This window comes from Furipterus horrens, unplaced genomic scaffold (assembly GCF_987537825.1).
Source record: "Furipterus horrens unplaced genomic scaffold, mFurHor1.1.pri manual_scaffold_11, whole genome shotgun sequence".
Lineage (NCBI taxonomy): Eukaryota > Metazoa > Chordata > Mammalia > Chiroptera > Furipteridae > Furipterus > Furipterus horrens.
Window position 1 is genome coordinate 18282022 of NW_028327181.1, and position 18329 is coordinate 18300350.

At 59.7% G+C, this 18329-nt stretch overlaps 1 protein-coding gene across 1 annotated transcript in view; it reads right to left on the bottom strand.

The window, feature by feature from the left end:
- The window catches only part of CABIN1 (calcineurin binding protein 1), a 128795-nt gene that overhangs the window by 1196 nt on the left and 109270 nt on the right, over positions 1-18329 (bottom strand). The window contains 6 exon segments of the mRNA XM_090292689.1: positions 677-841; positions 5093-5375; positions 7853-7927; positions 9036-9719; positions 10667-10763; positions 11547-11710. Of these exon segments, the coding sequence (XP_090148815.1) occupies positions 677-841; positions 5093-5375; positions 7853-7927; positions 9036-9719; positions 10667-10763; positions 11547-11710 (1468 nt within the window).

Sequence of the window (18329 nt, forward strand, 5' to 3'; positions counted from 1 at the left end):
GTTTGCATTAACTCTCACGTCCCTGTGCCCCAAGGTGCGCACTTTCCCCTCATGCTCCAGGGCGGGGTTCAGGGTTTCCTGCGCCTGGAGCCTGGAGGCAGCAGTTCCGGGCAGCAGCTTCTGGGGAGCTGCATGAGCCTGGCTGGTCTCCACATTCCTCCCATGGCTTTAAAAGGAGCAGGGCTCACTCAGAGCTCAGGCCTGGCGCCAGAGTGGGGTCTGGGAGAGGCTCTGGCCCTAAGATGTCCCCAAGGGGCCTGGCTGGGTGGAGCAGCTGATGGGAATGGGCTCTGACTTGGACATGAACCCTGACTGACCCAGCCCTATTGACCACCCCTCTCTGCCTGCCTGACTCCTCCCCCGATCTGAGCATAAGCACCCCTCCCACTCCATAAGCAGCCTGGGCCTGGGCTCTGCCTGCTCTAGCTCCTCCCCTCTGTGGAGCTGAGGGTAGAATGAGGGGCTCTCAGGGACTCCTCTCCTACCCCTCTAGACACCTCACCCCACCAGGCTCTTCAGGGGAGGCCTCCCTTGCCTATATCTCACCACTGGGCCCTCTCCAGGACCCCACCTACCAGCCCTTCCATCCTTCCAGGGGAGGGAGGTGCCTCTGCTGGGAAGCCCACCCTGGCTGCTGGCCATGGGGCCAGTGCTGGGCTGCTCCCAACTGCCTTACCCTGGCTGCAGGTGGGCTCGGTGCCTGTAGGGGGGGTGGCCTCTGCTGGCCAGCCGTGTGGCTCTGCTGGGGGGCCCACAGGGGCCGTCTTCACCTGTTCACTGCACTGAGGCTCCTGGAGCGGAAAGCTGGTGCCCTCTGCCCCTCCTGCCAGCTCTTCTCCCTCTGTGGGGACACAAGGTGGCTGTGGGTTACATCCTCATCCAGCCCATGGAACAGGCTCCTCTAACCCCTGCCCTAGGATACCCCGCAGGGGCCCTGCACTGAGACAGCTGCCTACCTCTACGGAGCGGCCCCTGGACCATTAGGGACACTCCTCTGGAACAACTGCATGGGTGTGGCCAGGCTGGTACTGGCAGGAAACCTCTCACTCCGCCCCCCTCACCAGTGGACCCTGGTGGAGTCAGCTCCCCACCTGGACTGTTGTGCACCTGACCCAGTGCCTCCCCACTCCCCACAGCTCACAGGAATGGCAATCAGAAACACGGTTTTGGGTCAGGACCCCAAATCAAACCAACCATCTAGGACCAAAGCGGATGGAGTGGTATGCTGGCACCATGCCGTCCCACCATGCCACACCTTCCTGGGCGTGAGACAGGGACTGGGAAACGTGCCAAGGCCTGGATGAGTTCAAGGGAGAAAGACTGCACCATGGCCACCAGCCAGGCCATTAGTCAGCAGCAATCTGCTGCTCCCAGGCCCCCAGGCCCCCAGGCCCCAAGTCTCTGCCTCTGCCCTCCCCTCCGCTCCTGGCTGCATCCAGGCCACTCCACTCTGGTCCTTACGCTGCTCTCCTCTGTCTTTTCAGGCCCAGAATCTCCTACCACACGGGCCACCGCCTTCCTACCCTCCACTCCCCCACTTTGCCAATCAAGTTCCTTCTGCCAAGAACATCCCCCCCTTCTCCATCAGGTGAAGTGCCCCCCACCCCTGCCAGGCAGAAAAGACAGCTCCTGGTACAGGGACAAAGACAAGGTGTTGCTTCCAGGTGCTCCAGGATAGAGCCTTCCCTGGCCGCCGGAGCCTCAAGACACCCCCTGCCAGCAATCACAGTAACAGACTCTTCGTCCCTGTACACAATCAGTCCAGCCCCACCCGCAATGGCAGGGATGGCACCTGGAAGGTTCCTCCTGCTGTCCTCCTGGACGCGAGCCAAACTGTCATGTCACTGGGGCAGGACTCGGGCCACTAAAGACCGGCACACACCCATGAGGCAGGCCCGGCTGGTCCAGCCCTTCACAGTGGCAATGCCCTGCCTGCCTTTCCTCACACAGCTGCTCCTGAAGGGCCTGGCTGAATGCCCTGGGGGCTGCTCAGGTGTGAGGGTGAGGGGACCGGGGCAGCAGGATTCTACAGGACAGGGCTGTGATACATTGGGCCTGGCACACCTGGAGCTGGGAGGCCGCCATCAGCGGGGCCACGTGGTAGGCTGGCTCCCTCCTGCCCCAGGGTACTGCCCACCATTCCCAGGCCCTTTCTTTTTGGTGAGTGGCCAGGAGGAGGGACACTCAGGGCAGGAGTGTCCAACAGAGGCTCCAACACATGGGGTGGTGCTCCTCAGGCCAAGCAACTCCGTGCCGTCCCCAAAGCAACTGTGAGGATGTCTACAAGTAGGTGTGAGGGGTAGGGCACCTGCCGCCAGGTTGGAATCCTGAGCATCGGGCAACTCTCTCTGCTCCCCTGGGCAGTCCCACAACATGCCTGGCCCTGGTCTACGCTCTCCCTGTGGCTGACTTCCCCGCTCTCTCACACCTTGGGGACAGCGTCCTGGGAGAATCTGTCCTTAAGCCTACGCTCCCAAGTGGCTCACAACCTTCTGTGTTGCGACCCCCAGCTTTGGCTCTAGACTTGCACACCCTACAGTCTCTGGGCACCTAGAGAGGGCAGGCCCCACTCTTCCTGTCCACCCGAACCTACACCCAGTTCTGGGCTACCCGCTGGTTACCAGGAGTGGCAGACAAGGCCACAATGCCAGGCCACCCCATCACACCTGGGGAACAGAACGCTGCTGGGCAGCTCCTTCCTGGTGCCTGCCCTGTTCTGGATGCTGTGTGGGAGATGGTGTCTCGGGAGTCCTGCCTGTCCCAGCCTTGACTTGACACCATCCCAGAAGCTGCGGGAACCACTGGGGATACCCACTTCAACATGGCCAGCCAAACACCAACCACCTTAGCAGCCCCAAAAGACAGGGAGGTTACTCCATGAGGCAGGGGTGGACATGCAGGGAGGGCTGCTTAGGGGTGGGAGGGGCTGGCCGAGCACTTGGTCCTTCCTGGGGCCACTCCTCCCCCCACACCCAGTGTCATTCAAGAGTTCCATCCTAGCAAACGACCATTTAATTTAGTTTTAGAGAAGAAAATAAAGGAGAACCAATTCTTCAGTCTAAAGGATATGTAGCAGGAAGCACACACTCTTCCACAGATCTAACAGTTAGAGGGAAAGACAGGTGCCAACCATAGTTTTTGGCCTGCCGGGGGGTGGGACCAGGTATGCAGGCGAGAAAAGGCAGACAGGCAGGCTCCAGGCCAACAGGACGGCCACTGGTATCCACGAGGAACCCCCCTCCTTGTATCAGGCTGTGTGTGGCCAACGCCAGTGATGTTCAATCACTTCTGAGATTAGGCTACAGAGGACACCGGAGCTTGCTTCCAGCTCTCTACCTGTCTGCCTCTCTCAGACCCCAGGCCCTGAGGGAAGCCAGCAGCCATGACTCAGGGACACTTGAGCCCATGGTGCGGCCCAGTGGAGGACCTGAGGCCCGCCTGCCACCTGCGTGAACTCGGTTGAGCAGCTGAAGCTTGATATTCCCAGGTTCCTAATCCTTAGAGACTGCAAATAAGATCCCAGGAGCAAGAGGCCGGTGGAGGGCAGGACAGTCCGAGGCGCAGGAACCACAGAGGGACAGAAGCCAGTCTTTGTGGGAGGGAGTGACTTCCTTATGCAGTGTACCCATCAACAGCTGCCCCTTGAAATCACCACCAGCACCAAACCCAGACTGCGACCCTGCGTGCTGCCCGCCAGCTCTGTCCTGAACCCTGGAGTGCGTGCATCAACCCCTCATCTTACACATCCAGTGTGTGCTGGACACAGGTCCAGTGAGACAAACAGCGAAGGGACAGGGACAGCCAAGGCCACCTGGTGGTGGAACCACCAGTCACAGTTCTTTAACGCCTCACTGTCCTGCAGCCCTCAGAGGCTCCTCTCAGCACAAACGGCTGCAGCAGCTGACGCCAGGCGCAGCGACTCCTCATCTCACAGGGCCACGGCTAACACTACTGTACCTGACTGCGCAGAGGGTGCTCACGCTTCCATGGTCCTCAAAGCAAACTGGGGGTGGCACTGGGTGAAAACATCAGTGCCTGATGTTTGAAGCGCAGGGGAGAGCACAGAGAGGAAGGACCGCCACCCTCAACCTGCGGGCAGCGCTCCTAGGTCACTGCTGGCTGGAGCTTTCAGGTCTGGCACTGTCGGGCACTCTTGCCAGGGGTGGCTGTCCCATCCTTTAGGAACGCAAGCCTTCAGGGACGACCTGGGTGTGCAGGCAGGCAGGTGCCCGGCTGTGAGCCAGGGCAGGGCCTTGGCAAGAGCACAGGCTGGGTCTGCGCAGGAGGGTCTGAAATGGAGGGTCCGGACAGCGCTTTGCTCACTCCCTTCCTGCCCACTGGCCCTTGAAGCATCGCCGCAGTGACCCCTCCTCGAGAAGCCTCAGGCCCTGCCGCCCCTCTTTGGTCTGCCGGCAGCACCAGCCCGCAGCTGCTCTTCCCAGTGCCTTCCTGGGTTAATGGAAGGAATAGGGCTCCCTTTCTCCTACTAACAGGGTCACCTTGCCCTGCCCCTTTTCCTTTGCCTCTGCCTCCCACTAAACAAGCCTGGGAGGTCATGTGTGTGCTCAGGGTCAGGACCTCCTCCCGCTCCTGAGTGTCCTTCTATTTTATCTCTTTATCCTGAGGCTTTGCGGGAGGAGAGAACAGAATCTAGGCAATCCAGGAAGCGAGTGCTCCTCTCTCCCCCCTCACCACCCCTTTAACACACGAGCCTGAGACCCCTGAAGGTCAGGTGAAAAGCAGTGGTGCAGCCCTGGCTGCTGCGGCTCAGTGGACTGAGCACCGGCCTGCAAACGAAAGGGTCGCCAGTTCACCCATGCCTGGGTTGCGGGAGCGCGAGAGGCAACCACGCATCGCCGTTTCTCTCTCTTTCTCCCTTTCTCCTTCCCTTCCCCTCTCTCTAAAAATAAATAAAATCCTAAAGAAAAAAAAAAGAGTGGTGGTGCAGGATGTGCCCACCAGGATGAGTGGCTGATGAGCAGACCAGGAGGGCCTGCCCACCTCCACTTGCAGCTCAGGGAGCACCAGGCTGGAGGTTGCCCTGCCTCCCACCCGTGACCTCCACACTCTTCACGCAAGGAGCAGTGCTCACCTGGGCTCAGAGAGGCCATGCTGGGGGTGGCCTCAGGCCTGTGTGGCTGTTGGGTCCCAGAGTCCTTGGACGGGTCTGGAGCAGAGGCTGGCACCGAGGGAGGGCAGGTGATGACAGCTGTGGTGGCAGCCAGCGCAGGACGGGGCATGGTATGGGTGTCACTGGGCCGTTGAAGAGAGTCTGCTGGCACAGGCTCAGGGGCTGTGGGGGCCATGGTCGCAGGGAAGAAGTTCTCTCGACTATCCTTGGGGTGCTTTGGGGTGGTGGGTGTTTCCCCTGCGGCCTGTGAGGACAAAAGGGAGGTGAGGAAGGCAGGCTAGGCGGCCCTGAGCCCGGACGGTCCCACAGGACACCCACCTGTGCCTGGCACTGCCGACACTGCCCGCACCCACAGTCCCATGCTCTGGGCCCCGGCGCCAGTGAGGCTCACAGGCAGCCCTTTAGGACACTGCTGGGGACCCAGAATCCCTCTCCTGGAGGACGTGCGGGCCATGGTGGTGGGGACTCCATGGAGAGGCCCCAGGCTGGCCAGGACCTCCAGCAAGCTTCCCCCTCCCACTTACGGTGCTGGCCTGGGAGGAGCACACTGGCCATGACTTCGGGCATGGAGTTGCGGTGGCCGATGTGGGGACTGCAGTAACAAAGGTCAGTCCTAGAGGGCGACTTCCCAAAGGTTACTGATGGGAGGGTTGAGGCGACTGGAGTGACACCGCAGGAGTCAGCTCCCAGGCTCTGAACTGTCGTCCCAAAGCCACAGCACCCACTGCTGCCCCCAGCCCAGCCAGGCAGGCCCTCCACCTGCATCTGGCCTCGGCAGCCCCAGCAGCTTCCCGTTACAGCTTTCTATTCCTTTGGGGCCTCCCTGTCTTTGTCCAGTTTCTTCCCTCTGCCACCAGGCCCTTTCTACTCTACACTGAGAGCCCGCCCTCCCAGGACAGTGTGACAGCGGAGCTCCTGAGGATGAGGACATGCTGCAAGGTGGGGCATGGTGCCCGTAGAGCCTCTCAGAGCAGAGCCATGGGCCCGGGTGCCAGCATGTGAGCAGACCCCAGGCCTCAGGCCCCAGCCCTGGGCCTACTGCACTGATTTGGGAGAGTCTCGTGCCTGCTGGGGGCACCTTGGTCAGGCTAGTGCCCCTGAGGACCCTGCCTCTTCTGACATTTGTTCTGCTTGAGACGCCCCACCCCCAGCTGCATGTGGGTTGATCACCCTGAGACTGCAGTGAGGAGGGAGTTTGGGATGAACCTAGGCCTCCAGTGCGAGGGTGGGTAGGACAGACCTGTCTCTCCTGGGTAGACAGACCAGGGTGAAGGGGAGCACTGTGTCCCTGTCCTCGAGGAGGGGGCCTCAGCTGAAGGCGTTGGCAGTGAGCCTCCATGTCCAGAGTGCACTCCAGGTGTGCACCAGGCTGCCATGGCCACTTCTTCCCCAGCACTAGACAGAGGAGGGCCCAGGACAGCTGTGATCGTCCCCCTCGCCTTCTCTGAGTTCCCTCCCTGGGCTCCTCAAACATGATAGACCCCAGCTGGGTGCTGGTCCTCTTTTGGTCTCAATCATGTCATCTAAGAAGTGGGACCCCTCTGGCTACTTTGGCAGTAACAGAGTGGTGTGGACTACTGGCGGGCAGGGCATGTCTCTCCAGGGAGTCTGGCCCCAGGCTGGCAGAGCAGCCCACCTGTGTGGCTCACAGCCTGCTTGGTCAAGGCTGAACCCCTGGGACTCCTCAGACCTGCAGGCCTGATGCCCCATCTTCTGAGAGGAAGCCCCTAGGCTGCAGCTGGGTGCCCACGGCCCTGAGCTCCTGCGCCAGGACACCCTTGTGACACACATCTCCAGGGCCCTGTTGTGCGAGGGGAGGGAGGGCAAGACCCACTCACTCGTGGGGCAGGGGCAGTTGGGCCGCCCCTGGGGACACTAGGCTGTACCCATTCAAATGGCAAGTACGCACCCTCTGACCCAGTGACCCTGACTCAGGCATCATTTCTACAGAAGCATCCATGTGTGGTGCCGGAAGATGCCCCTCAGGAATGTTGAACAAGGGAGCCACGCTGTGCCTTTTCTCTGCCAGCCAGACCCTGTGCAAAGGGCCTTCCCTTGAGCAGGGCCTCTCCAAGGGAGACCCCTCTCCTTCGGCCGCAGCCCAACCATTCCTCAGAAACAAGCTGGTCTCTGAGCCCCAAATCCAACGAGTCGCATCCCTGCTGCCTGGCACGCTCCCTTCCTGGACACCACCGGGCTCTGTTCCGTTTCTCCCTGTGCCGGCAGCCCAGTCTCGGAGCTCAGCCCTGCCTGTGCCCTCTGCTGGCCCCACCTCAGTGGCTCAGGGACACCTACACCTGGGGCTCCAGCCCGGACCGTCCCTCTGGGCGTAAGCCCCCAACCTTTCTGCCTACTCAGCTGCTGCCTTGGGAGAGTCTCAGACTCAACACAAATGCAATCTTGACCTTGGCTGGGGCCTCCCAGGAGAATATCCATCTGCTAGAGCCCAGGAGGGCCTCGCCCTTCTTCCCTGCCACCATATCTTGCAGCCCTGGGTCTGCCAAGGCCCCGCCCGTTGTATGATGGTGACCACCCAGGCCAGTGGCCAGGGGCTCCCTGTAGGCGCCTGAGGCTTTGCTGCCTCCCGCTCATCTCCCCTCAGCCTCACTGACCACAGAAACAGCCCGGCCTGGGTCAGCGGTGCTTACTGGCTGCAACCCAGGGCCTTGGCACGGGGTGGGCCCTGCACAGCAAGACTGGCACACGCTGGGACAGGCTCACCTGTCTCTGGGCGGCGGCCCCAAGGTGCACCTGACAGAACTTCACAGCCTGCTCCAGCGCAGCCTCCTCGTCCACCTGAGCAAGGAAACACCCAATGTCAGAAGGTCTGGCCCCAGATCCCATCGCTGACCCCTGGCCCTCTGGGAAGCCTGGGCAGGCACACATCCATCTCCCAGGTCCATCCCCTAGAACCCAAGCTCTGGCCCATCTGGCCAGGCCAAGTTCATTCCTGTGACCATATTATTTCACCCTCAGAAGCTGAAGTTGAAAGGATGCAGGGCGTCTTGGAAGCCAAGGTCTGAATGAGAGGTAGGTCTGCTCTGACTCGGAGCCTTAGAACCAAGGCACAGGGCGTGGGGACAAGGCTAGGGAGGTGGGGGAACACCTTGGAGAAGCGGGCAGGGTTGAGGGAGACAGCCTGGAGTGTCAGGAGCAGCGAGGCCAGAACAGGCAATGTGGGAAAAATGCACACCCACAGCAGGGAATGCAGGGCTTTTCTTCCTACGAATTAATCGGCAACAGAAACAAATAGAAGTTAATACTGGATGTTGGTGAGCGGTGATAAAACGGCACTCTCAGAAGTGGCCCTGCAATCAACACAATTTAAGAAGAAACTGCATATGAGGATGGTCACCCTGTTTAAGCAAGTCATTGCAGTTCTGGGGTTCTTCCTACGGAAATCATTTTAAATAGAGAAAAAGCTACGTGTCTAATGCCTTAAAAGAAAAAAAGGAAGGCAAAATGAGAAGGGCAACAGACCCTCCTCAGACACTCGGGGCACTGCCACAGGAGCAGCAAGTCCCCAGAGCCCCGTCGTCGCTGCAGTGGCCTCAGGGTCCCGTCTCCCTGTCCTGGATTGGATAAGATGTCTGCCAAGTGGTTTCATTTCGTTTGAAATTCAACAGACTTTTTAAAGCTTGGGTTTTCTTGGCCTATTTTACCCAGTGGTATTGAGGTATAGTGGCAAAACTGAAACGCATTTAAAACGCACAACACAATGCCCTGACATGCTCAGTTTTTCTGACCCTAAACCCAGTGCTCACACACTGTAGGAAACCTCCAGTGTAAGTGAACAGCAGGGGTGGGTGGGAACGACACCTGCACCGACCCTGAAGGGCAGGCCCTGAAACCCCGGGGTAGACTGGGCATGGCTGTCCATGAGAACAGACCCCAGACCACCCACCTGCTTGATGAGCATGTAGGTCTCAGACATGATCCTCTCGATGCGGCCCAGGTCATAGGCCACGCCCTTCTGGCCCTGCTGCCACACACGGTAGGCATCCAGCAGGAGCGTCTTGCCAGACTCTGCATCCTCCAGGAGTTTCCTCTTGCGGCTGGGCCGTGGAGGTGGCTCCTCAGGATGGCCACCTGCCCTCGCGGTGGTGGCGGTGGTGGCTGTGGTGGTGGCAGTGGTGGGGGCTGGTTGGGCTGGAGGGAGCGGGTTGGGCTGCTGCCGGGTGCTGATGCTCAGCTCCTCCAGGGACAGCTCGGTGGGCCGGCTCTCAGGGGCCCAATCCCGAGGGGAGCGACCTGGCGGCAGGGGCAGTGCCCGCTCTGAGTCCGAGTGGCGAGCAGCAGCCTCACCCGTGTCCATGGGCTCGGTGGGGCCCACGCAGGGGCTCTCCTTGTCCTTCCGCTCCCCGCCCTGGTCTGCACTGTCTCCTGCATCCATGGCCACAGGCCGGTGGTTGAGGGGACACACTTTGCCCCCTGGCTCAGCCCCCGGCCCTGAGCCATCAGCCAGAGGGGGCTTCTTGGGGTGGGGGAGGCCTTCTTGACCGTCTTCAGGACTGGCTTTGTGGGACACGTCAGTGGTCATCCTGGCTCCAGGGAAGCCACAGGCCTTGGGCCCTGGGTGTTCTGACCCCTACAAAGAAACCAAAGGTAAAAGACTATGTCTTTGGTGTCTACACCACAAAGCAGTCCTGGGCACCAGGTGTGCCTACCCAAGCCCACTCTGGCTTTGCCCACCTACTTGTGGGCCAGGGCTGGGCCCGAAGACCTGCCTGAGGAAGGCCCTCCCTGCTCTGGACCTCCAGCCTTGAGATGGGCCTGTGGGCCTCTGGAGGTGGCACTGCTGCAGAACCGTCCTGGCCACCGGGTCAGCCTTCCTCTCAAAGGGAGCCTCAGGACAGCCCTGGGCGTCTGATGGGGAGGTGACCTGCCAGGCTTGCTGCAGAGCCAACTCCTCCTGTTCTGGGCTAACACGTGACCCCAATGAACAGAGGTCGGGGTGAGGGTGCCAAGAGGCGCTGCCCTGGGCCCCTGTACCACAGCCCAGCCAGTCCTACTGGGCAGGCGATGCTGCAGACTGCTCCGGCTCAGCTCCCAACAGCCCTACTTGCTCTGCCAGTGACCTAGCCTCCTGGCCCTCCATGTGCTCAGCTGTGACATGGGGCAAGGACTGTGCGTTCCCTTGGAGGGTAAGAAGGGACCATGTGTCAGGGCACCCTCAGAGGCCTTGCTCAGCCTGTGGGAAGCTGGCTGGGTGAGGGGGTGGCCAGCTTTGCCACCTGCTCTGTCATTATAGCTACTATTACCCGAGCTCAGGGTTGGGACAGAGAGCCATGGGTGGGAGCAGCCTGGGGAATGTCACTATTATTCTCATTGCCCATAAGTCCATGTTTGCCTAGCACATTGGCACCTATGTGCCTGTGCATTCATTACTGCAGCTGACCTTCCTTGACTTTGCCCACCTGGGGAGGCAGGAGGGTGATGCTTCACAGGTGAAGACACGGGGACCTGTCTAAGGGTACTAGTGTGTGAATGGCGGGACCACCGCCTGGGAGAGGAGAGGGGCTGCAGGTAGCATACCTCTGCGAGCTCGCTCAGTGTGTCCTCCAGCACCTTCACAGTGAGGATGAAGGCCCGCTGCGCCAGGACCTGGCGGTCAGCATCTCGCAGATACTTCCTGCAGGCACACAGGAAGTCAGAATGGTGGCAGAGTGTCAGAGCCACACAGCACTGCTACATGGCAGCCTGAGCCCCTCCCTGCCCTGATTACACCTGCTAGTCCCTCAGGGTTCCCCCTGTCCATCTGCCCAGGGGTCTGCTCCCCAGAAGCCTGCCCCGGGGGCAGGATAGGCAAGGCCAGGCTCAGTGAGAGCCAGAGCCTCTGGCTTCTCTCCCACGAACCTGTCTCTGGTACACACCAGGCCCCAGCTGAAGGCCCCTCCCCGGCTCCAGGCACAGGGCAGGTGAATGAGATAGCAGGAAGAGGAGGCCTAGCTGCCAGTGTGAGGACTCATGGCTGGGCCAGACCATGTCTCTGAGATGTGTCTCTCCTGGGATCCCTTACATCCTCTGCAAGTGGCAGCAGTAGCAGATGTCCCTTGGTTCTGCTTGTCCCACCCTTTCTGACAAAGGGATCCCTGGTTACCTCGGAGGCCCAGGCCCTCCTCTTCCCTGGCATGTTGTTACTGGCCTTCACCTGGGGTACCCCAGCTATTACCTGGACACCTGTTTCCCCATGCCCTGACAGCATCCCTGAGAAACCCAGGGTGGGCGAGGCAGAAGGAAAGTGAAGACTGGCTTGTTCAGAGTCTCAGTGGGAAAATCAAACCCAGTGGGGAGGGCCTGTGTTCCAGGGCAGGGGTGGCACTGTTTGGGTCCTAGACTCTGGAACAGAGGAACCCTGACCCATGTGAAGACACCCTGAGTAGGAGGGGCTCCAGCCAGTGTGTGCTGCACTCACTTGCCCTGGTCCGGGGTCCGCTGCAGCATGGAGGACACCTTCAACAGGGTGCTGTGGTCCCGGAGCTGGGCCAGCACCTTGAGCAGCAGCACAATGGAGCGGTTCATGTGCCAGGCGAAGCTGCCCGGCCGGTCGATCTCGTCCACGGGGATCCGCCAGATGCCCTGTGGGGTGGACGGGAGAGCATGTGAAAAGGGCTGCTGCAGCTGGAGCTGCCATGTGCCAGCAGGGACTTTGCCTCATAACCTTCTCACTGTCCGAAGGGGGATGGAAGTGTGGCCACCCCCACCTCACTCTCCCCTCCCACAAACGGCATGAAGGGATACATGTGATGCTAGGTACCCACTCTCTTCTGAATGGTGAATGACTGCACGGCACACATTCACTTGATTTGTCCCCTATGGGAAGCATGCAGGTCGTGGCTATCAAATGCAACTGGGAGAAGCTCAATGCCTAGTGGTCTGCACAGGTGCAGATTCAGCAATGAGCCCAATACTTGGAGGTGAACTTCTGGCAGGTGTTGCCAGCCTGACAAGTTCAGGCATGGGACCCTATCCCCCACATGCACTTCCTCCAGCAGCATCCAGAGAATCAAGGTTTGAGCAGAAAATGACCTGCAGCTCCTAGGATACCCAGTTCCCACCAATTTGCCTTTGTCCGCAGTTCACTTTGGCCAGGACCCCCTCCATCAGTTCTTGCCCATCCAACCCACTATCTGAAAGCTGAGCTGGGGCAGGGCTGGCTCTGGAGAGTCCCACCCCTCCTCCACCAAGCCTAGCCCATTGCTGAACTGGGCACTCTGCCCATTGCCAGCCCCAAGGTCTGATTCCCTGCAATGTCCCCACATCCAGCATGGCCTCTGACACCCACTTGGGTCCAGTCAAGGTGTGCTGAAGGGAAGGATGACCCAGAGACTGAATGACACCTGCACAGCAGCTCACACCTCCTGAGCAGGCCTAAGGTTCCAGTACCTGGACATCAGGAGTCATGCCTCTGAAGCTGCACCCTGGGGCCTGGAAGGAGCAGGCAGGCTCCATGACAGGTCCCAGTAGCCAACACCCTAGAGAGAGATTCCTGCCTGGAATGAACCAGGACTGTGAGCGACGACGCCTCCTCTGCACAGGGCCCATGGCGAGGCTTCCAGGCGGTGCCCCTCCCAGGGCCCTGTTCCCTGAACACTCAGTGACTGCTCAGGGCACCCACCCTCTCCAGCAGTCCAGGGAGGGAAGCCAGGGCACCTCTTGACCTGAGCCATTTGAGCAAGAGAGGATCTGAAACCCTTAGGTTTGAGTCTACAGATTCCACAGTGGGTCACCGGCTCACCCAGGCAGACCAGTGGTGGGGTGGGGTGGGGGCTGTGTGCATAGGGCAGCCACCTCCATCCCTGGTGGTGCCAGAAAAGGCACCAGCTGCCCCAAGCCCCATGTGGACCAAAGAGGGCTAAGGCCACCCTTGCCTAGGGCATTAACACCAATGCTGCATCTTCCTACCCGGCAGATATGGCTCCTACAACAGCTCAGAAGATGCCAGTTGAGATAATAAGAGCCTTGAATAGCTGTCCCACCAGTGTGGTCCTGGCATCCATGCTCAGGTGTGACAGCAGTGGCTGGGAAGGTGCCATCCGTGTCACCCGCCAGGCCCAGCAGGTAAGGACCTGGCACTGCGGGGGCACTACAGACAGCACTGTGGTCCTCAGCACAGCTTCACAGTGACACCAGGGAAGGTGGAACTCAGAGCAAGTCCCTCAGGGTCACACAATGCAAGAGGCAGCCCCAGGGCTGGTCCCTCACCACCCCTGAGGATAAGGAGAATGAGTCCAGAGGGAAGCCTCCACCACTGGCCCCTTGGCTCCTCTTCGCGCCTAACAGGAAGGGGAGAAGAGCTGGAAGCGTGGCCCAGTCTCCGGCCCAGACACCACAGGCACGTGCTGGGGCTGGCCCGGGGCCCGGTGCAGCTGCTCTGGGCTCTCGTTCCTCCTCGGGCACAGAGGGGCACTCTCTCAACCACAAGATCCAGGTGACTGTGCAATCCACCAAATCCCCACTCCCTCAACACTTCCCCAGAACCTCTCAAGACTCAAAGGACAGGTAGTGGTCACTTGATCCAGGGTCAGAAGGTCTCTCCCAGCTGCCCTTAGGAGCAGCTGGGGTGAAGGGTCCCCACCCTCCTTGGGAGAGCTATCAGGATCACATTTGCCTTCCCTGTGTTTGGGGGTATGTGTGTGAGGAGAGGGGTGTTGACTTCTCTGGGCCCACCCCTGGGAAGTGGCCCTGTCCCTCCTATGTCACCCCTGCCGTCCACACCAGTGGAGCCAGAGTACAGGCAGGGGGAGGGGAGGGAGTAAGTCTCGAGACAAGCTGCCAAGGACTCAGGGTCAGCCTGGCTGAGAGGCAGGCAGGGGCAGGGGTCATGGGGCCTTAGATATGGTGCTAATGCCTTGGGGGACTCCAGGTACTTGCAGAGACACCTGCAAGGTCTGCACATCTGAGGGGGTGGGGGGCGCATCACCTCTGGAGGTGACCAGTTTCATCTTTGGTTAATTACTAGAAAAGGCTCCTTCACAATGTGCTGGAACCCAAGGGTCGTCCCCATGCCCCTGCCCCTCCCTGGCTCCCAAGCCTGCACCTTGTACCCCCACATCCCTGCTATAGCCCAGGCTTCATCATGCCTCTTCCTTCTCCTCTTGCCACCCAAATCCATCTACCCAGCCTGGGCCATGGCAAGCCTGGAATAGGATAGTGTGGCTGCATCCCTCCCTGCTCATCATCATGACAGACAGCCCCCTTCACCGACCTCAGCACAAGTCTGTGCCATGCTGGCTTTCACACCCTCTTGCCTCAACTTGGGACACTCACCACCCCCTCACACAGCCGTGAATTTCATGCTTCTTGCCTTTTTGGTGCCCTCTACCTCTTCTGCCCAGCCAGTTCTGTGTCCTCCCAGGTCCAGCTGTGACATCACCTCCTCTCCGAAGCCCTCCTGGCTTGCTGCTCTCCTAAGGCTCTGCCAGGACCACTCGAAGCCAGCCCCTCAGATTGTCAGTGGGTGGGTCTGTGGCTGGAAATGTGTTCTAGATAGGAGCAGTTCTTCTCCAGCTCTGGGTTGCTAGGACGCTGACACAAACCTGGCAGAGTCGGCGAGGTGGCCAGCTTGAACAAGGCTCGGGGAAGGGTGACTCCCCCATTACCCTGCAGGCCTCTCATCCTGGAGATTTCCAAGGCAGGTGGGATACCATCCTGCTCACAGTAAAACAAATATTCTTCAGGGTTCTGGGTGCATGCGGCCCTACACTGGGGGTGGGGAGCAGGGGGCAGCAGTCCTTACTGAGAAGGCGGCAAGTCACCAACACCACGGCAGTAAGCAGCACACTCACTGAGGCTGGCAGAACCTCGGCTGTGCAGGGGTGGTGTGGGCCAGGCTCCTAGCCAGGAGACAGCCGGCTCCCCCTCTACCCTGAGAAAGGGGGTGAGAAGGCACTGTCAAAAGGTGAAACACATTTGGCCCTCTGCAGGGTAGGCCAGGTGGGCACAGTGGCCTTAGTAGATGGCAGGCGGGGGGGCATGGGTGGGGCCCTTGTAGAGAGGGATCCCAACACCTACTCTTGCTCCCAAGTTCTGAAATTGAAGACACAGTATTTACCTGTTTTGTTTTTATTTTTCCCTTGGGGTGGTGGTGGAGTGGTGGTGTGCCAAAATGAGCCAATCAGTGTGCTAAAAACCTCCCTGGAGGGCCCACCAGGCCACCTCCTGAAGTGGGCTAACCTGGGACTATGCAGGGCATCCTGACACTGTCAGCATCACCAGGGATCAGATGGAGGCAGGGGCTGCCATCTGGCCACTGGAGTGAGGCAGTGCCGCATTTATGACATTTTCCAGATGCACACCGAGGCTGTCTGCCTGCCATCCACTCCCTGTCGCACCACGGCTCACCTACCCGTCTCACCCTCTGGGATTGCCCTCTGCTCCTGCCGTTCTTCCAGCACCCCCTTTCCAATTCCTAAGGTGCTGCCCACTAAAGAATCTGGTGGCATCAGTACACAATCACGCACATTTGCAAGCACATTTAGCTGGCTGAAACTGCTTGTTGTGTAGGTGGGAACCTGAGTCCCAGTGAGGGGAATCCTGCCCTCAGCCACACTGCTGGACCCCAGCTGAGCCCAGATTGTGTGTGGATTCCCTCCATATGTCTGGGGCGGGTGGGCCTGGCACATCTGCTATCATCACTCTAGAGACAGGCACAGGGTCCCAATGTCCAGGAGCCAGATTCCCGAGGGGCTTTCAGCTAATCCCCAAAGAGGGCCAGAGCCAGGATGTACCCCGAGGTCAGGTCTAGTTTGCATTGCACGTTTCATGGCACAGTCTGGCTCCATGCACAGACGGGCTCCCTATCAATCCATTTCCTTCCTTCCCAGAGCCGTGTACACAGGCATATCATAAAGCCACCTACCTCCAGAAGGATGGAAGACTGAACATATCAGGCAACGTGTCCACAGAAAATCAGAAAGGAACCACAGACAACATAAGCCCTGAGGAGGTTCCTGCTGCCATGAGGCTGGCCTCCAGGGACAGCTGGCCTGAGGGCGTGGAGCCACCAGGCAGAGTCACAAGCTGGCGGGGTTGGCAAGTAAGCCTTGTGCCCAAGCAGACTGTGCTGGGCTTCTGTGTTTACAACCAGAACCTGGATACCAGCAGCCCCAAGATGGCTGGGACACGCCCCCCCCGCCCCCCCATACTATGCCCTTGGGAAAAGACGGCCTTTCCACTCTGTGCCTGTGAATGGCCAGGAAGCCCCCTAGGGAACCAGGGAGCTCCCAGGGAGGGAGAAGGCACAACAAGGTAGGAAACGGCCACACACAGGAGCCAGGGGACCCCAGGAGGAGGGTCTGGGGAGTGGCTCACCCTAGAGGGAAGGTAGTACTGGTGCCAGGTGGGGCTTTGGGGCTATGACTCAGGCGCTCCCCAGTTCTTCCCCAGCATGCGCGATTGACTGCCTCTTCCAAGACCCTTCTCCCAGTGCCGCAGGCACACAATTCAATTCCTGGCTGGGAAGATGCTTGCTTGGAGAGCTGTAGGCAGTTGGAGGGCACTTAGAAGCACTGGGACTGTGCTCAAAGCTCTGCCTGTGTGCCAAGCGTCTTCATGGGAGCAACTCAGCTGACCCCCTGAACCCATCAGAGTGGTTCCAGGCTTCTGCCTGGCAGATGAGGTAACCAAGACAGACTATAACCACCTGAATAATTCATGGGGCCCCACTCTCTGATACAAGTTACCAAACCCTCCCTGCAGCCTTGAGTCTCAGGCATCCTCCCACTGCTCTTGAGGAAACAGAGCTTCATAAGCTGAGTCCCACGGTGGGGCCTGGTTGCCACAGTTGGGGACACTTGGAGGCCTTCAAGAGAAGCTAAGAGCTGGATTGGTGGAGGGTGCAGGTGCTGCTGGGCCAGCCTGCGCTCCTGCCCACACACGCACTGTCCATTCACAAAAGGGGGTGGAAAACGGGTCAGGGCTGGTGCCTGGGCAGGAGGGCCATGGGGGCTGGCCTCTGGTCACTGCAATCTTGGCAGGTGGCACCCCCAGGAGGTGAGAACAGCACATGTCCCTGGCACAGAGCACTACCCCTGGAGGGTAGGCTAAAGCCATGCTCTGGTCCAACAGCGTGAGCTGTGGTCTGAGCACTGTGGTCTTAGGGGGGCTTCTTCCTGGAGAGGCAGAGACTCCCCTCTCCCCAGATTACTGATCAGCTGGCCAGTCCACACCTCACTGACTGCCTCAGTGTGGGCCGGAAGACCCTGCCCATCCATACATCTGGACCCCCGGTGTCTTGCGCACCAGTAGGGCTGCAGGCACAGCCTCTTCACCAGGCCCAGGGCCAACTTGAAGCTTGGTAGCCTGAGGCCACAGATCCAGGCACAGTTCTGGGTCTCACAGTAGACACACCACTCTCTGCTGGGCTACTGCTCAGGCCATTCTCAACAGCCCATCCCAAGGTTGTTCTGGGGCTTCTAGCCCCACCGGTCACCCTCTTGGACCCTACCTTTCAGTCACAGCTCCTCCACTCCAAGGGCACAGGCAGAGGCCCTCTAGTAGCCTGGAAATGCCAGCACAGAAAAGAAGGCAGGCGAGAGGCATGGCCCAGTCAGGATCTGTCGGAGCCATATGCAGACCCAGGGCATGAATGTATCCAAGAATGGATGAGGCTCAGGCCATGGGGGCTAGGAGAGGGCTGACACTCATCCCACGTCCACCTGGCACAGACAGGCCCAGCGGGTAATCAACTCACCTCCAGAGGGGAAAAATGAGTTCTGATGACCTGCTTAAGGCTGTCTAGTGACCCTGGGGTGGGACCAGGACACAGAAGCCAGAGTTGCCCTCCTTGGGTCTTCCCTGCACCCTCCCTGGATGCTAATAAAGGAAGAGAAAGTCAGCAAAGTGAACTGTGATTTACAGATAATAGCAACAAAGGCACAGAGAATTGGACAGTGAGACCAAATCACTTCAGTGTTGAGCCACGGTCTTTGAAGACCTGAGGATTCCCCCTCACAGGGGCAGGCTGGGACTGGAATGCCAGCCCACAGAGAAATGGGGAGTGGTGGGCACCTGCCAGCAACTGAGTGCTTCAGCGGTTTCAGAATCAAGTCCCTTGGGCCCTTGTGGTGGGAATGGCCTCCAGCCTCAGTCTCCGGGACTCCACTGGGCTTCTCCTGCTGCCTCCTGCTGCCACATCATGAACTCAAATGAGGCCCCTTTCCCACTCTGCTGAGCCTAGGGCCATGTCCAGCTGGGG